Source organism: Myxocyprinus asiaticus, chromosome 29 (assembly GCF_019703515.2).
Source record: "Myxocyprinus asiaticus isolate MX2 ecotype Aquarium Trade chromosome 29, UBuf_Myxa_2, whole genome shotgun sequence".
Lineage (NCBI taxonomy): Eukaryota > Metazoa > Chordata > Actinopteri > Cypriniformes > Catostomidae > Myxocyprinus > Myxocyprinus asiaticus.
In genome coordinates, this window is record NC_059372.1 from 10,494,808 (window position 1) to 10,512,395 (window position 17,588).

The 17,588-nt window shown below is 39.2% G+C and overlaps 1 protein-coding gene across 5 annotated transcripts in view; it reads right to left on the reverse strand.

Annotated features, from left to right (window-relative positions):
• The window catches only part of plekhg5b (pleckstrin homology domain containing, family G (with RhoGef domain) member 5b), a 91,263-nt gene that overhangs the window by 2,555 nt on the left and 71,120 nt on the right, over positions 1–17,588 (reverse strand). For 3 of the 5 annotated variants that reach the window (XM_051661851.1, XM_051661853.1, XM_051661855.1), the window contains 12 exons: positions 10,847–11,044; positions 8,311–8,481; positions 8,096–8,191; positions 6,997–7,197; positions 5,387–5,497; positions 5,101–5,250; positions 4,888–5,025; positions 3,434–3,553; positions 3,010–3,142; positions 2,533–2,648; positions 2,255–2,409; positions 96–1,061 (listed from right to left, as the gene is read on the reverse strand). In XM_051661851.1, coding sequence (XP_051517811.1) covers positions 96–1,061; positions 2,255–2,409; positions 2,533–2,648; positions 3,010–3,142; positions 3,434–3,553; positions 4,888–5,025; positions 5,101–5,250; positions 5,387–5,497; positions 6,997–7,197; positions 8,096–8,191; positions 8,311–8,481; positions 10,847–11,044 — 2,555 coding nt within the window. Of the gene's footprint in view, positions 1–91; positions 1,062–2,254; positions 2,410–2,532; positions 2,649–3,009; positions 3,143–3,433; positions 3,554–4,887; positions 5,026–5,100; positions 5,251–5,386; positions 5,498–6,996; positions 7,198–8,095; positions 8,192–8,310; positions 8,482–10,846; positions 11,045–17,588 lie in introns of those variants that run through there. The other 2 variants (XM_051661852.1, XM_051661850.1) reach the window with 1 other exon arrangement.

Genomic DNA, 17,588 nt, shown 5'->3' on the forward strand with positions numbered 1-17,588 from the left:
CTAAATACAGAAAAATTTATATGGGTTTGAAACGACATGAGTGCGAGTAAATTATGACAACCCAAGACTAAATTAAAAGAGCATACAATACTTACGAGGCTGTAAGCGTTGAGTTGAGCACCAGTGTGGTGCGTATCCTGTAGAGCTGTGCCAGTGTGAGCTTTTTGTGCTGCCGGGGTCTCTTACTGCTGCCCATTTCCTCCATGCCACTAGGGGGCGATAGCTCCCCATCTGATGCACTGCAGGGAATCTGGCTACTACCAGCCTCATGTGCAATTCTGGCTCGTCTCAATGTGTCCAAAATCACGCCTGATGGCAAACTGCATGTGAGTCTGTAGCTTTCGTCCGTCTCTGCATCTGTTGGTAAAGAATCGTCCGATTCCGCAGAGATGAGTTCCGACAAGCTCCTGCTGAGTGGCGCACCATCTAAACATTTCACCCTCTGCTCCCATAAGTGACGACTTCCTGTGCACTCTGTGGCTGCCCTGGCAATGCTGTGGTTACTGTTACCATGGTATTCGATGGACAGTAGGTTGTCCTCCGAGCGGGACTTGACGGTGAGTCTCTCCAAAAAGGGCAGATGACACTGGACGGGTAGGCGACGCCTGGGTTTCAACGAGTGCGCCACTGAGTTCTGTGAACCACATGAGCTCTTATCGTCCTCATCATCTTCCTCGTCCACATTTTTCAGCTCCTCATCTTCCGTTGTCTCAGACTTGTCCTCCTTGGATTCATCTCCTTCCGTTGCGACCGTTCGGCTTTGTGTTTCCACCATGGACTCTGGTGAGAGGGTCCCGTAGGCGCTGTCCATGGACATGGAACAGTATTGTGGGTCCAGGTCCGAGCTCTCTTCACTGTCTGGAGGGGTTTCAAAGTTGGTACCCTCATGCGGGATGGTAGAATGGGGGTGTGGGGGATCTGGTTGAACAGGGAGGGAGGACAGACCAGCATCAAGGTCTAAAGGCCCACCTGGGTCAGCCTTCAAAATGGAGGGATCTAGAGACGATCCAGATTCGTCCATATCCATCACCGACAGGGTCTCTGTGGAGCTATCTGATTGGCTAGAGAAACAAAATATAGGTAAACTGAATAGCTGAAAAAATATATCCCTAGAAGTCGACTATTATGTGTTTTTCAAAAGTCGATAATGTTGATATTTACAGCCTGATCTCATGAAAATACTTGCTTGTGGTGACATGTTTGCAAATTATATTACATGGTTCCTTGCATGTATCGTGGCAGTTCTGAGGTGAAATGTCCACAGTGGGGTGCTAAAAGCGAGTTTAATTTTCCCCAAAACAGATTAAGGTTAATGCCCTATCGAGTTTTAAATAAAACTGACCCCCCTACCCTAAACCTAGGCCTAACCGATAGTGTCATAAAAAGCACATTTGACATGGAAAACGCAATTGCTGAAGCAACCGCGTCATTTTGTGTTGCTTCTATGACACTTTCGGCTCACATGTCGACTCTCGTGTGTTCTTCAGGACTCCCAGCCCAGTCCTTTGCATCACAAGTGCAACGCTCTATCAGTTGAACTACCATGCAATTTGATTGCGCTTAAACAAGCTTGTAAATGTAGCTGGTTATGTTATATAACCGTTAAAATGCATCTCCTTACAAGTCATGCACTATAGTAAAAATGTTTAGATGTCATAAGATAGCATAAGCATTGTGTGAGAAACAAGCAGAACGTATGTGTTTATGAACTGATAATCTACCCTTTTAATCATAATTTTTGTGAAAGTAAATAAGTCAATGTTGTTTTAGCACCTCTAGCACGGATGCAAACTCATGAGAGGTAAAAGGTGAGAAAGTCACAGCAGTTGTTCTAGATATATACGTTTAGTTGAAAACAGCTGGAAACTGCTGCGATACGTAGAACAAGCTACGAGCCATTTTGTAAAAATGATTCTGTGAGACCAGGTTGGATCTTTATAGAGCTGGGTGGCTGATCGGCTGAAGCTAACGCAAAGGGCAACAAGCACTGCTCCATCGGCTAGATGGACGCACATAGCGATTAATCTTGAAACAGCCAAATATTGTCTGTTTAATATTAAAATGTATCATCTATCATGCACTTCATAAAAACCTAAGCAAATACAATGAATGTAGATTTAGTAGAGAAACAACTCAGTACGGAAAGCGAAAGATATTATCAGGTGTAAGAATGTAATCAAGATAAAATCTAGTAGTCAAGATAATCAGGCCCAAAAGGGAAAATTTTAACAATAATGTTAATTGTTTAGTGTACCTATTGCTCTGATCATTGTGTTTAAGGTGTGGTGAGCTGGCAGTAGATTTACAGCTCTCCTCATCTTCCTCCTGATCTTCCTTTTCTTCTAGCCTCTGCTTCAGACACACCTTCTGTCGACGCGCTTCCTCTGAGCGCAGCCGCTGCAGTTGATTCTAAAACAAACACACAAAATAGACCAATCAGTTAGATTTCATTGGAGTAAACTTCCTCTTTAGTAATGGCCAAGAGAGCACTTTGCTCAGTTTATTATCCAAGTTATTGGTAGGAAACGGTACCTGGACATTGCAGATTGCATCAGTCCAACTTTTCCCCTGGGTGGCGCTGTTGGCCTGGAATGAGTAGGCAGCCACAGCACTCTTGAACTCATTGAGGTAGATGAGAACAAATGAGCCTATCACATGAAAATAAAAGAATTGAGAATCCTCATTCTAACTAGGCATTATGCTCATTTTTCTCTCATTTTCTTTCAGTTTTATATAGAGCTGTGAAGAGAATGAACTTGAACCAATGAGATTTATCTGTGGGTGGAGCTACACCGGCATAGTGCAAACAAAACTAGAAACCAAGCATCCGTAAAAATGTCTTGACGGGTGATGATGTTAACGATAATGTCTTGTTAGAACAAAAAATGGATATGGATTATGGAATGGATGCAGTGTGTTGTTCATTTCTGGTCATTTGTTACCTATAAAATGTGTTGTGTTGTTACACGGTAAATATGAAGTGGTATTAAACTGAGCTTAAATTCTCACCCGTGTCTTTAAGCTCTTTGCACACAACATTATGCAGGAGGAGGGGCTGTCTGACCACCTTCACCTTCTCCAAACGCTTCACTGGTTTAGTGATCAGCAGCAGATCAGTGAACAGGAAACAGTAAACATCCATCTATATATGAAGAAATACACAAATACAGTCACACTACAGTATTACAAATTGTATATAAATTACAAACTAAATTACACCTCCATCTATAATAAGAGAAGGTCATTTACACTAATATAACAAAAGTATATTAAACAATCACACATTTACATACCGTATTACAATTTGCATTTAAATACTTAAAAAAATAAAATAATAAATTGCAATGTTTACCAATGTTCCCCAAATTTTATAAATGCTTCCAGAACGATTGAAGGAGTCCAAGTGAAAGATTTGAATGGGATTTAAACTAACCCTGCTGTCTTTGCCCTCTTTCATGCGGAGCGCCCCCTCCAGGTGCAATTGCCTGGTCTCTTCTGGTGAGGTGTCAATCATGGGCGCCATCAAGTCAATAGAGCTGAACTCTTTCAGAGCCTGAGGACATGCAAATTTGGCATGAAAAACATGCATGACAAGATTTGAAAACAAAACGATGTATCTTTTACGATCTCTGAGGCCACGTCCACACAAATATATTTTTTGACTAGAGAGATAGTAGAGAGAAAATTTTCGAAAGTCTGCATTTTCAGTGGAGGAAAACGCTGTTTCAGTGCAGATGCGAGGCGCAAATGTAGCAAAATCAATGCGTTTTCAATTAAAAATGTATTTATGTAGACCTGGCCTGAGTTTAAAATCTCAAACTGTGATTTTCTTTTGATTTTAATAGCCTAGAGTATTATTTATTTATTTATTATTATTTTATTTTGGGATTTTTTCCCCTTTTTCTCCCAATTTGGAATGCCCAATTCCCAATGTGCTTTTAAGTCCTCGTGGTTGTGTAGTGATTCGCCTCAGTCTGGGTGGTGGAGGACGAATCCCAGTTGCCTCCACGTCCGAGACCGTAAACCTGCGCATCTTATCACGTGGCTTGTTGAGCGCGTTGCCACGGAGACTTCACGCCATCCACCGTGGCAACCACGCTCAACTCACCACGCGCCCCACCGAGAACGAACCACATTATAGCGACCACGAGGAGGTTACCCCATGTGACTCTACCCTCCCTAGCAACCGGGCCAATTTGGTTGCTTAGGAGACCTGACTGGAGTCACTCAGCACGCCCTGGGATTCGCACTAGTGAGCTAGCGAACTCCAGGAATGGTAGCCAGCATATTTTACTACTGAGCTACTCAGGCCCCCATTTATTTATTATAAATTTTACCCCATTTTACTTTATAGGATAGATAAGATCAGACATTATTCGAGTCTGCATACTAGTGAGCGCGAAGGATCTTATGCCTAATACCAACTGTTCAGAAAAGTGCAAATCTTTTTCTGAGAATTCCTAAAATTCAAAATCTGACCCAGTGTAAATGGCTTTAGGGTGAAAAATGTTATACTTCGTCATTAAGTCGTAAACAGGCATTTAGTGATTTTTATCACACTTAGGGCCATTCACACTGAAAACATTTTTGCATCCGAGTAGTTTTATAATCGTTTTTCTATATAAACATGCCGGACATCTTTGACAGTTGCGCCACATCTCCCCATTTTATCGTTTCGTCCAGGAGCTATGTGTTTTTTAGATGCTACGTCAAGTTAGAAAGCACTTCAACTTTGACAAAAACGTGTCTCGAGACACCTGCCTTCTGTTGCGTTCGTTGTGCTGAGTTTTTGCGCAAGAATGATACGTCCGGTCTGAATGGCCCCTTAGGGCATACGATTCTTCAAAGGTCATGATAGGGAGAGACTGATTTGTACACAGTTCTTACCCTCTCCACCTCTTCGCTGGCTCCCTCTACAACCTCGTATGACTCCACTCGAGCGGAAATAGCCGCTAGTTTCTGCTGCTCCTGTCGCTGACGCATCTGAGAGTCCACACTGTTAATGAAGCTCTCCACACACGACACCTGAGGATAAACAACACAGTCAGACGATCCCAATAGATTGCATACTTCCCAAGTTCAGATGTGTCCATGTCTTACCATGCTGCTGAGTGCATCTTTGGAGGTTGGGTCGTCAGTTTTCTTGAGAATGGTCTTCAAGAGCAGAGGGTATTTGGTGAGTCTCTGGTGTGGTTTGGCTAGCATGTCCGCCAGCTTCAGACGATTACACTGCTTATTTGTTTCTCCCCACTGTATAAAGATGAAAAACATTTCAACACTCTAAAATCATACGTTAAGAAGGTGAATACAACACTTTAATTAGCTTGTTTCATTATAACGCTTTGATTCAACGTCATTCTACTTGTATTGGTTGTGAAATGCTCACCGTGACGTAGATCTTGAAGAGTTCGTTGTCTCTCAGCAGCGAGCGCATGTATTCCAAACAGCTCTCCTCCTCCATACAGTACCGGATGTATGGCTGGAACCTGGATGCAAACTAGAAGCACAAACCCACAAATGACTAAGTTAAGGCATGAAACTCTGAATGGTGCAAGTTAATTTGACTTATCTGTTAACCAGTCAGCTTGCTAACATGTGATATGTCAAGCCAATCGGCTCACATGGCTTAAGCTGATAGGTCCTTTGATGTGTAATCGGGTAGCCAATCAACTTGCATACTCTTTCCTTGCCAAGCATTTTAATTTGCTCAGTTTGCAAGTAAGCCGGATTCACTGCAGCGCGCTGCAAATTTTCTCTTAAACCCTCCTCCTCCCCAGCACCACTGGTCTACATCTTCAACATGGGGATTGTATTTGTCTAATTGTGCAGCAGCATGTCATCCATGCTTGATGCAGCATGTCTTAAGTTTTTCTAATCATGCAGCAGCAACAGCAGCATGTTCACATGCTTAACTCAGTATGTCTATGTATGTTCTAGCAGTAACAAGTCTCTGTACTTGCTCTGTAACAGCAGCAGCGTCCCAGATCTAGTTCGCCAAGACCAATATTCTATCAATATGTCATACCCACATTAACATGCTAAATCTTTCTGAGAGTTGTCATGACTGAAGTCTTTTAACTATTTTTTTTTTTTTGCAGATGATCAACTCCTTTAAAACAAAATGTCAATTCGATGGCAATTTTCTTCTGAACAATTTAATGTTTATTTTTTTTATTTTTCCCCTTTTTCTCTCAATTTGGAATGCCCAATTCCCAATGTGCTTTTTAAGTCCTTGTGGCCACGTAGTGATTCGCCTCAGTCCGGGTGGCAGAGGACGAATCCCAGTTGCCTCCGCGTCTGAGACCGTCAACCCGCGCATCTTATCACGTGGCTTGTTGAGCGCGTTGCCACACAGACATAGCGCCATCTACCGCGGCATCTACGCTCAACTCCCCACGCGCCCCATCGAGAAAGAACCACATTATAGCAGACACGAGGAGGTTACCCCATGTGACTCTACCCTCCCTAGCAACCGGGCCAATTTGGTTGCTTAGGAGAGTCACTCAGCACGCCCTGGGATTCGAACTAGTGAACTAGCAAACTCCAGGGGTGGTAGCCAGCGTATTTTACCAATGAGCTACCCAGGCCCCCTTAACAATTTCATGTTTAGAGTATTTGCTCAGAACATCGCTAAAACGTTCCCTGTTTGATGCTAGAACAACCTTCAGCTGTTTGTAACTTTTAGGAGCCGAACACGTTTTGTGATCGTTTACGTGGTTTTTAGATCGTATTTCTATGCAAACGTGCTAGACGGACGTTTTTGACTGTTTTTTTTAATTGTCTCATGAGGGAACGCCACGTTTTTTAGACACTGTGTCAAGTTAAAATGAACGTTGAATTTTAAAAAACGTCTCGAGACACTTGCAGTCTGTTATATTTACTGCGCTACCGCTAGTTTTTTCTTTAAGCGCTTAAACGTGTTCTGTCTGAACGGACCCTTTGGATTCTATTAAGGCATTTAGCTGGGTTGCTCACAAGCTCTGTGTTATAACTCACCGTACTGAAACCCTGTTGCAGGTCGGTGGGTTCGATCAGACTCTGTGTGCTTCGCGCTTTCTCCAACGCCGGAAACATGACCTGGACCCACAGCCTACTGTGCAGACATACAATGTCATGGATGTTGCTGAAGAGCCGCACGGGCTCAACCTCACTCAGGAGACTGTTGTCCTGTAGATTCAGCAGACCACACAGGAAAAGCTGCAAAAATAAGAGACACTTTAAAGACAACATAAAAACAGCATTCAAAATGAATGTAACTTTTGTAATGTGACATATTTCCAATTGAAATTCTACAATAGATGGGAAATATTATTGCAGGGCTTGATTTTACCCATCCTGATTTGATTGGATAGTGAAAATCAGGCAGCAATATTATTGGTCAACATTATATTTGGCCTCATCCACATGGCCTTGATTACATCAGCAGAACAGAAAAATCATTTCAGTCACAGAGAAAGTTTTGACATTTTGATGAAAGATTATGAAAACAAACATTTTTGTCTGAGAATAACATGCACTGATAAATCATGCACAATAAGGCTATTTTTTAAGATGGAGAAAAATAGGGTGAATTTGGATTTCAAACTGTCTTTACACCTTAGCAAAACAACAGAACAGAAAAATCAGTTACAGTAAGGCACTTTTAATGGGAGTGCATGGGGCCAGTCCATAAATGCTAAAATACACACCATGTCAAAAGTATAGCTACAAGATGCAAACATTATACATTTTAACATTATTTTAGTGTGATAAAATCACAGTGTTGTAACTAACTTTATGTAAGTTGTAATATTGGATAGAACTGCACAGATATGGCTTGTAATAAAATTTTCTGATTTTATTACACTACACGTACAATGTGCATGCCTTGTGGCCATACTTTTGAAACGTTTATGGATTGGCCCCATTCACTTCCTTTGTAAGCGCCTTACTGTAACCACAATTTTTTCTTTATTTAAATAAATGTGGGACGAGACAATTTTTTTTGTTTGTTTTTTTTGTGAAAATCAACATTATGCCACAAATGCCATTATTTGAGCTCAACTTGCATTGAACCCTTAACATTCCATTAAAGAAAATGGTTAAAACTTCTTACATCAATGATGACCCTGAGTTTCTTGATGTATGTAGCCTCTGTTTGGATAAGTTCCCATATTGCCTCTTGCTGCTGAAACTGACGCCTGCTTAAACTCTGAAAACAAACATTTTTATGGGAAAACTGAGTATACTACAATCAAAGTTTGTTTAGAAGCAGCCATATGAGAATTATTTGAAAGGTGAATGTAAATGTGACATTAGAACATTATTAACCTCTGGATTCTCCAGGAGCTCCCTCCAGCTGTCCTCGAGGGTCAGGTTCGGCTCCTCCTCTTCTTCCTCCCAGGAATCCTGGTGGAAGGCAAGCTGAGAAGGAACCTTGGGAAGACCAAACTGCGCGTAAGCCTGTAACTTAGTATGAAGCAGCTCCACGCGGTCCACTTCCTAACACACACACACACATGAAAGAAAAATTGAAATAATTCAGCAATGATCATTCCAGAAAATTTCTATTTTTATTAAATTTAATGATCATTCCACCTATCTGTTAAAAATAACACCTATAAATCAACAAAACAACAACTTAGAGGGCTTAACACCTTTAAAGGGATTGTTCAACCAAAAATAAAAATGTTGTCATGATTTATTAATGTTTCATGAGTTTGAGAGCAACCCAGTTGAATGGCTTAATAGAATTCAAAGGGGCCATTCAGACCAAATGCGTTCTAGCACTTAAAGAAAAGCTAGAGGTAGCGCAATAAATATAACAGAACGCAACTGTCTCGAGATGCGTTTTTAAATAAATAAACTATAATGCAAAAGAGATGTTTGGCAGAATTTTAACCTCAGTTACCAATCATTTCCATTGCATCTTTTTTCCATTCAATGAAAGTGAATGGTGACTGAGGCTATCATTTTGCAAAACATCTCCATTTCTGTTCCACAGAAGAAAGTAATTCATATGGGTTTGTAACAACATAAGGGTTAGGGTGAGTAAGTGTTGACAGAATTTTCATTTTTGGGTGAACCATCCCTTTGAATCCCACAAATTAGCAAAATTGCATTCTAATTCACATTAGTAGACCACCATCAGCTGGACAGACAACTCAGGCGGCCGTCTGTCTGTTCCAACAAAACACCCCCGACAGGGTTTTTGACACCTTACAAACACCCCCTTCACTAAACGCCATCTTTTTAACCTCACAATTAAACCCCATCCATTCATGTCACCGATAGCCCATGTGCCACTGGGGCTTTTGTCCTTTAACGTGATGACTGGTGTACTTATGACAACGAGTCGTTTGCATTGAGTGCTTTCAGACAATAGGAGCCAAACACAGATGGACAAGGCTGCCCTGTAGTGGCTACTGGAGATGGGTGTTTGGCCCCAAGTAACCCTTCCTTTGTGATAGAAGAGTCCCAATGGGACATAAGGATAGCCCCTGAGACTCTTCTATTGGGTTTTCATGCTGTTTGTGAATGAGGGGACGTTCGAAATGGCAGGTGAGTGACAGCTACTGTCTCTATTAGTCATGCATCTGGTGTAACCATGGGCCGAAACCCTACTGAGGGGGGAGTTTATTTTGAGGGTAATGGGATTTGGGAAAACAAGCACTGATTTTATATGTTGTATTGTGTTAGTCATCCATTGTTACTTTAACATCCCAAACTATTGATTACCCGAACTATAAAACAACTAGATTTTGTACATTTTCTGAAGAGGTGCTCGCCCATGCAATTGTTGCCGCCACAATGCTGGGATGTTGTGGCTGGTTGGTTAAGGCCAAAGTATCAGTTTTCCATGTGGCGCTACATCTCACGCACAATGTATGTGACAGCAATTCCATTAGCACAGTTTGTGGGACGTCTGCGTCCAGTGATGACTTCAGAAAGCAGTCATAGTGCACATGCATTGAACGTGCCCGTACGCACTAAAAAGGCTGAGCGCTTGAGACAGAACGGCACCAGAAAAACAAATAATACCCTAGCCTTTTACTGGCCTAAGTCAAAAAAGTGCAATCCCACTTTATATTGTGGTTACTAGTTATAGCTCTGGTCCTTTCTTCATAGTGGATGCATTTTTTTCTCTGCTCCTTTTATTGTCCGGTGGGTGAAAATTTGAAGTCCGATTGAGTAGATAAGTATTAGCACACCTCTCCTTAATTTGGGGTATAATTCATGTACAGATCACAAGCAGTGCCCAACTCAAAGTATGAGCAATATTAATAGTACTATAGTTATATATTGTCTTTGCGATATGTCGCAATTTAATACATTGTGATGCATCACAATATCATAATTGGTTGGCGACTGAAAACGTCATTGGTTTGCAAAATATCAGAATTGGTTCATGACGGAAAACATCATTGGTTCGCAACATATCAACTGGTTTGTGACTGAAATCTCATTGGTTCGCAAAATATCATAATTGGTTTGCAACTGAAAACGTCAATGATTCGCAAAAAGTCATAAGTGGTTTGTGACTGAAAACCTCATTGGTTTGCAAAATATCATAATTGGGTCGCAACTAAAACATGATTGGTTGGAACTGGCTTGCAAAATATAATTAGTCTGCGACTGCAAACGTCATTGGTTCATAAAACATTATAATGGGTTTGCGACTTAAAACACCATTGGTTTACAACAAATAACTGGTTCGTTATATAAGTGCCATCACCCTTATATTTGAGTTTAGTTTTGGCTTGTCCAATCATCTTTACGAGTTTTACAGGAAATCAGGCCACACAATGAAGTTCCTTACCTTACAAAAGATGAGGGTGGTACGAAGTGTGTGTGGGGGGGGGTTTACCTTTCCAGATGATGCAGCACCAAAAAAGACGCTGAACCGATTGGTGGCACGGTTCTTCGGTCCAGCGGTTCCGCCGGGCAGAGAACCTCCAGGAGCTACGCTTGGTAAAGATCCACCGAGCATGGACAGAGAGTCCGGGGATGGGATGTTGGCGTCGCCCAGAAACTCTGTCATGTTCTTCCTCCGACGGGCCTGACCCTGTGGGAAGGGAGAGAGGGAAAAGACAGTAAAATCTATGTGAGAATTTTGTTGAATCACAGAGTATACAAATGCAGAAAGTTAGGGAGTTTTGAAGAAGCATATCAACAAGAATGTCAAGGACAACAGGTAGAGTGATAAGAGAGAGACCATTATCAGTATCTGCACACTACAAGAGAGATTGAATGAGGGGGTTTGTGAGAGAGTTGTAAACAGAGATTTTTAACAAAACTTAGCAGCAAAGACTGATCAAAACCAATTAAATCTCATCCACAATAAAACACAAACAATAAGTTGCAAATCGATATACATTTGCAGTCAAAAGTTTATACATGCCTACTCATTCTTTAATTATTACTAACAATCTAAATTGTACAATAATAGTAGATCAATCGAAACTATGAAATCACACAAATGAAAATATGGGAATTATGTAGTAACCAAAAATGTTAAAGAAACCATAAACCTTCCCATCAAGGAGTTAAGGTCATGAGAAACATAATATCAGTCCAAAGTGTTTCAAGTGAAAAATTATAATCACAATATTCTCAGGAATTATGGTTGATTATGAAATACATCATTACATACACATTTTGTATGGAAAAGTGATTTATCGATTACAAATAATGGTAGGCCTATCACACATCTGAATAATTAAGCTTTATTTTTTTTATTTAAACAGTTATGTAAATTAAAATGAAATGTATCAAAAATCAAGATCAATTTCACATTTTCCTTACAAAGTGGTGGCATTTTCCAAAACTGTGATAGAAATGTTACATAAAATGTATACTGGTTGACAATTTTTTTACCGGTTTATCGTTTAAACAGGTATATCTCCCTAGCTACAGTATATACCCCTTCTTGAAAAAATTTAAAAATAAGGGCTCCTGTAAACTAATGACATCAGCAGAAACAACAGTTCATTATGACTCATACAGACTTCCAAACAATGAATTCCTGCTGAATATGTTACAATTTCCTCATTACATCATACAGGTCAAAGAGACCAACAACCCCACTCCGAAAGATCAAGATTGCCATTGTTTCATCAGTATTTGTTCTGCAACTGTAATGTCTTTCTAGACACACTCCATCTTAAGAGCTCCAGTTAAACAAAACAAACAGCTGTTTAGTATCTAAGGAAGTAATAATCTCACCGCGCGGGAGACAGTCGGCCTGTTGACCTTTCTCCAAGCGCAGGGAATTCCACTGCCCTGAGTGCCGTTACCCACTAATAACTCCTGCAAATTCCACAGAGGACTACGACATATTTAGGGAATGCACAAAAAAACAGGAAAGTTCTAAAGACAAAACAATGGAATTCCCTAAACAAACACTGGGAAAGCAGTTCCTTGTCGCAATAACAGAAGTATTGCATTTTGATGCTTATTAAATGTGAATGTACTATAATTTTTAGAGACTTCTTTGTCGGATGTCCTTTCCGATGTTAAATGTGTTTTGTGCATATTGACACAATCAAAGGGTGATGCATTAAAACAAAACTAAATGCATGTATTTATACAGTGGGACACAAAATCTATTTAAATCTAGAAATAGACAAAGTTTTAGGATTTAGAAATATTCTTAAAGCAATGTTAAAAAATTAGAGAGAAAAAAAATAAAGCACAATATTTTTTTGACTTTTTGGAACTTTCTCAAATGTTACAAAAATAAATTACAAAAAAGTAATTTTTTTCTATATAAATTCCTGTAAAGTTCACATTAGCCCATAATCAGCAAACAGAATAGAATTCAGAAGTCTTTACATTATGTTAATTTATTTTAATGTTTGTAGAAAAATCTGTCTCCTCTTTGTCCCAAAAACGTTTTTATTTTATTGCTTGAATTGGTTTATTTTATTGACAATTGTCTGCATGATGAAACTAGGGTTGCCAACTGTCCCGTATTAGCCAGGACGTCCCTTATTTCGAAGGAAATGAAGATGTCCCACACGGGAAGCCTGTTGTCCTGTATTTCAGCAGGAAGATGCTTGAGCGGGACCCCGATCAGACGGCGAAATGTCCCGTATTGAATCAACAATATGTTCAAAGGGGCTCAAGCGTCCTGTATTTGTGTGACAAAAAGTTGGCAACCCTAGAAACACCACGCACAGATTTAAATAAAAATTGCATTTCACTGGATAGTCCGAATAGGTTTTTTATTTGACCCTGACAGCTGTCATATTTCAATTTCTTGTGACTGGAAGATTGGCTTAATAAATTATGACAACTGGGTTTACATGTCTACATGATGCATTCATAATCAGAATATGTCCAAATTCATATTACCATCTAAATATTCTTGTGCATGCAAATGTGGTGTCTGTCTCGGTCTTACTCTCCAAAGGTAATCAAGATTCTTAATTCACCAATCAAATCATTAAGGAGCATTTTGTGGCAAACAACACAATTCACTACCAAGCCACGTAACACTCCTATTAAAACTGTCACAAATTTATGTCTATATAGAATGGTACCAGTTTGGCAGAGTAATCAAGAACTTCCCTACAACTGAGTAAATAAAAGAAAGGTGGACTGGCCAGTATGCCCCACTTGCTAAATTTAGCACTGGGCCAAAGCAGCAGCCTGACTGTGAGCTTTGATGAGGAGATTTTTGCAGAATCTGGGGTGATCGGATGAGGACACAGATGTCAGGAAATGTCCCTACTTTGGTGAGGACGGACACTCCATCAGCCCAGGGACAACACTTCTGTTAGACTGCTACAATCATGGACCACTGAGACGATTAAAATATGATGCATAAAAAAAATAAAAATAAAAATGTATGTACTTATACAGTGGGGTCGTAAGTCTGAGTTCACACTGAAAATCTGAGATTTCAGAATATTTTAAACAAAGAAATGCTACTGTAAAATTAATAAGAAATATTTAAGATTCTGCACTCTATCTGGGTCACAAAATAAGCAAATTTGTGACACTGACCATGTGAACTCCTTTGTACAAAAGGTCAGATTTTCTTGCTTCCATTGAAGCAAACAAGTTGTTCTCAAATCATGCTGGATAATATGGATCACCACGTTTTGCACAAACTTCTCCATGCAGCTCAAATGCATGTTGTCATTAAAGTAAAAGGGGGCAGACCAAATAGTAAGGAATTCTCAAATTCATGTCAGTTTTTCAAATGAACTTTTCACTCAAATTGTTATGTCGATAAAATTGGTGTTGTAATAAAACTGTATTGTATTGTAACATGAAAAAGAGAAGCATTTTCACAAGTACACTACATATTGCCAGTTTATATGGTTACATTTATACTATCAAAGGAGGATCAAAAGAAACCCTCCAGTCGAAAGCCCCACATCTATAATTTACAAAGATCGTGGGCAATCTAAATGTAGCAAACAGAACTGTGAACAATCAATATTCTACTTTTCCATCAAATTAGACTTTAAAGCAACAAACAAGACTTTAAATAAACTTAAAGCTATAGTTCACCCCAAAATGAAAATGTTGTCATCATTTACTCCTCCTCATGTTGTTTCAAACCCATTTGACATTCTTTCATCTGTGGAACACAAAAGTACACGTTAGGCAAAATGACAGCCTCGGTTACCATTCACTTTCATTTTATCAAAAAAAGATGCTATGAAAGTGAATAGTGACTGAGGGTAACATACTCCCTAACATCTCCTTTTGTGTTTCATGGAAGAAAGTAAGCCACACAGGTTCAGAACAACATGAGGGTCAATAAATTATTAGAATTTTCATTTTAGGCAAATAATCCTTTTAAGAAGCAAACAAACTAATTTATAACCTTACATAGCACCATTAAAACAAATAATTGCCATGTTCACGAACATGGAATTATTTTAAAATAAAATGCAGCACCGTGATACAAAAGTTGCTCATGCTATGCCACCCACTTCGGGATCAGCTGTGCCCAATGTTTCTTACTCTCTCCAAAACTGCAAACGGATTGAATGGCCAGTGAATTTATGAAGCAGAACAGGGTTCCCAGAGCGTTTGCTCAACTCACCATAGTAGCAAGCGACATCTGAAAATCGAAGAAGACCATGGTAATCTTTCACAGAGTTCACAGAGTCTGACCCATACTTGAGCCAGCTGTTTCAATCACTCAAAGCCTCCTCTCTTGAAACCGATAGATGCACGAGTACAGTTGCCTCCGCAACACTTGCACAGATGTCAAATGGGTTTCCGAGCAAAAATAATTGTGCTAAAAGGGGTAATCGCTAATTCAGATTCAGTAGTCCTTGATTTCCTTCAAAAAACATACAAGGTGCATCAAGGCTCCCTACTAGGTCCTCTGTAGTTATCAGAAAAAGTCAACCTGCGATCAGAGGTAAAGCTGACCAACTGAGCTTGCTTTCCTACATTACTGAATAGGACAGCCCAAACGCCATGGCAACTAGGAGGACCCTATCCCATTGTGTAAGGCAGGAAAGAGAGGTGTGGCTGCTCAGACGCAGGGTCACATGTAAAGAGGGAGGGGAAATAAGACAGCTTGCAGGGTCTCAACACATCCTCGTTCCTCAAAGATGCCAGCCAACAATATGTTTTGCAGGATATAATGTGTGTTATGTTCTATGAAATAAGTTTCTTTGGAACTTTGTGTTGCAGTGACATTATGTTAGAGCTGTTCTGAGATGTGGGTGAAAAATAATAAACTTAAGGCAATGGGACATATGTATACTGAAAAAGTAATTTCATGACAAATGCTGTAAGAAGCTCTAAATTTACCCCATTTACTTTCTCAATACACATTCCTGCTCTTATTGTGAACACTTTATTGGTACATGTTATTCCAAAGAAAAAAATCTTTCATCAAAATATAATATCTAAATTCTTTTAATAACTTGCTCTTTCTCCACCAAGACTTCTAATTTCCAACCCCTTCTTACCAACCACCTGTTATGTAGAGACAAATTTTCGCAATCCAATCAATTTCTGATGGATAATCGAATCCCACCCTACTATTTTTTTTTCTTTGTGAATATACGGTTTCACTCAGGAAAATACAGCAAATTACAGAAGTAAAATGGATTGCAAACACAGTTTCATCCATTACAGCCACTAATTAATCTAGCATTACGAGAGTGTCTGATGATTTTCTGTATTTATGATGAAATCAAAGTGAAAGTAGCATGGCACTCCTGCACCATGGTAGGAATGATTTCCCAAGTGTGCTTCTCTTCCTTCCCGTTTCAGGAAAATGACCTCTGGAATATGAAAGAGTGGGGAATCCCAGATACGTGCTGCAAGAAGTCTAGACTTCAGTTGTTTGGTCTATATATTCACTACGGATCTGAGTGTGCCAAGCCCAGCCAATTTCTGGTTAAAGGTCTTTAAGGAAATGACAGAGTGGATGCATATTCCAGCTTACATATAATATAAAAAAAAAAAAAAAAAACTCGCTCAACCCTTGACCTGCAGGCTTGGACCATTACACTAAGAGCTCATTAAATTTCGAAAATAGTTGAGCATGTCTACTTAAAAAAGACCTGATTTACACTGTTAAATACAGAGCATTTAATGCCATGATAAACATAATGTTCTATAATCTCCAAAACAATTATAATTAAGGGTTTTCAAGCAAAGGTTACTAAAAAGCTGCAATTAATTGATTTGAAACTTAAAGAAATGTTTGGGGTGCAATTAAAAGTTAAGCTCAAATGAAAGCATTTGTGGCATAATGTTGATTATCACAAAAAATTATTTCGACTTAAAAAGCAAAAATCGAGGTTACGGTGAATGGCGCCAATCCGTAAACATTAAAATACTCACTGTTTCAAAAGTATAGCCACAAGATGTAAACAATATGCGTGTTAACAAGATTTCAGCGTAATAACATTTTTCTCTGTAAAGTTAAATCCAATTTTATAACTCGTTGCTATGACGACGTAACACTGTAAACCCTGTAATTTGCTAGAACAGTAGTCCACCACCAAAACAACTATTTAAACAACTTTACAGCTCAAATAATACACGAGTTTTAACAGAAGAACTAATGTAAGTGATTTATAAAATTATAAGCTTCACATTTCTGCCTTGAAACCCTCAATAAATTGGCCCCATTCACTTCCATTGTAAGCGCCTAACAGAAACTAACATTTTTGCCTTTTTTAAGAAAATAAGGGACGAGTCGAAATACTTTTCGGTGGTAATCAACATTATGCCACAAATGCTGTCGATTGAGCTTAACTTGTATTGAACCTGGAAAATTCCTTTAAGTGTCACAACACAAAAGGTCTTTATTGTGTTAAATAGTACTTAAAACAACTAAAACTGACAGACATTCAAATGTCTTTTTCATAGTATTTTGTGCTGTACAAACTATTATATATAACTATACTACATAACTAATTTATAAGTATTATTATACAACTAATAATGCTTAAAAAAAGAGTTAGTTCACCCAAAAATAAAAATTCTATAATTATTTACTTTCTTTTTTTTCTTCTCAATGGAACACAAAAGGAGATGTTAAGCAGAATGTTTGCCTCAGTCACCATTCACTTTCAATGTATGGAACATCTCTTTTTGTGTTCCACGGAAGAAAGTCA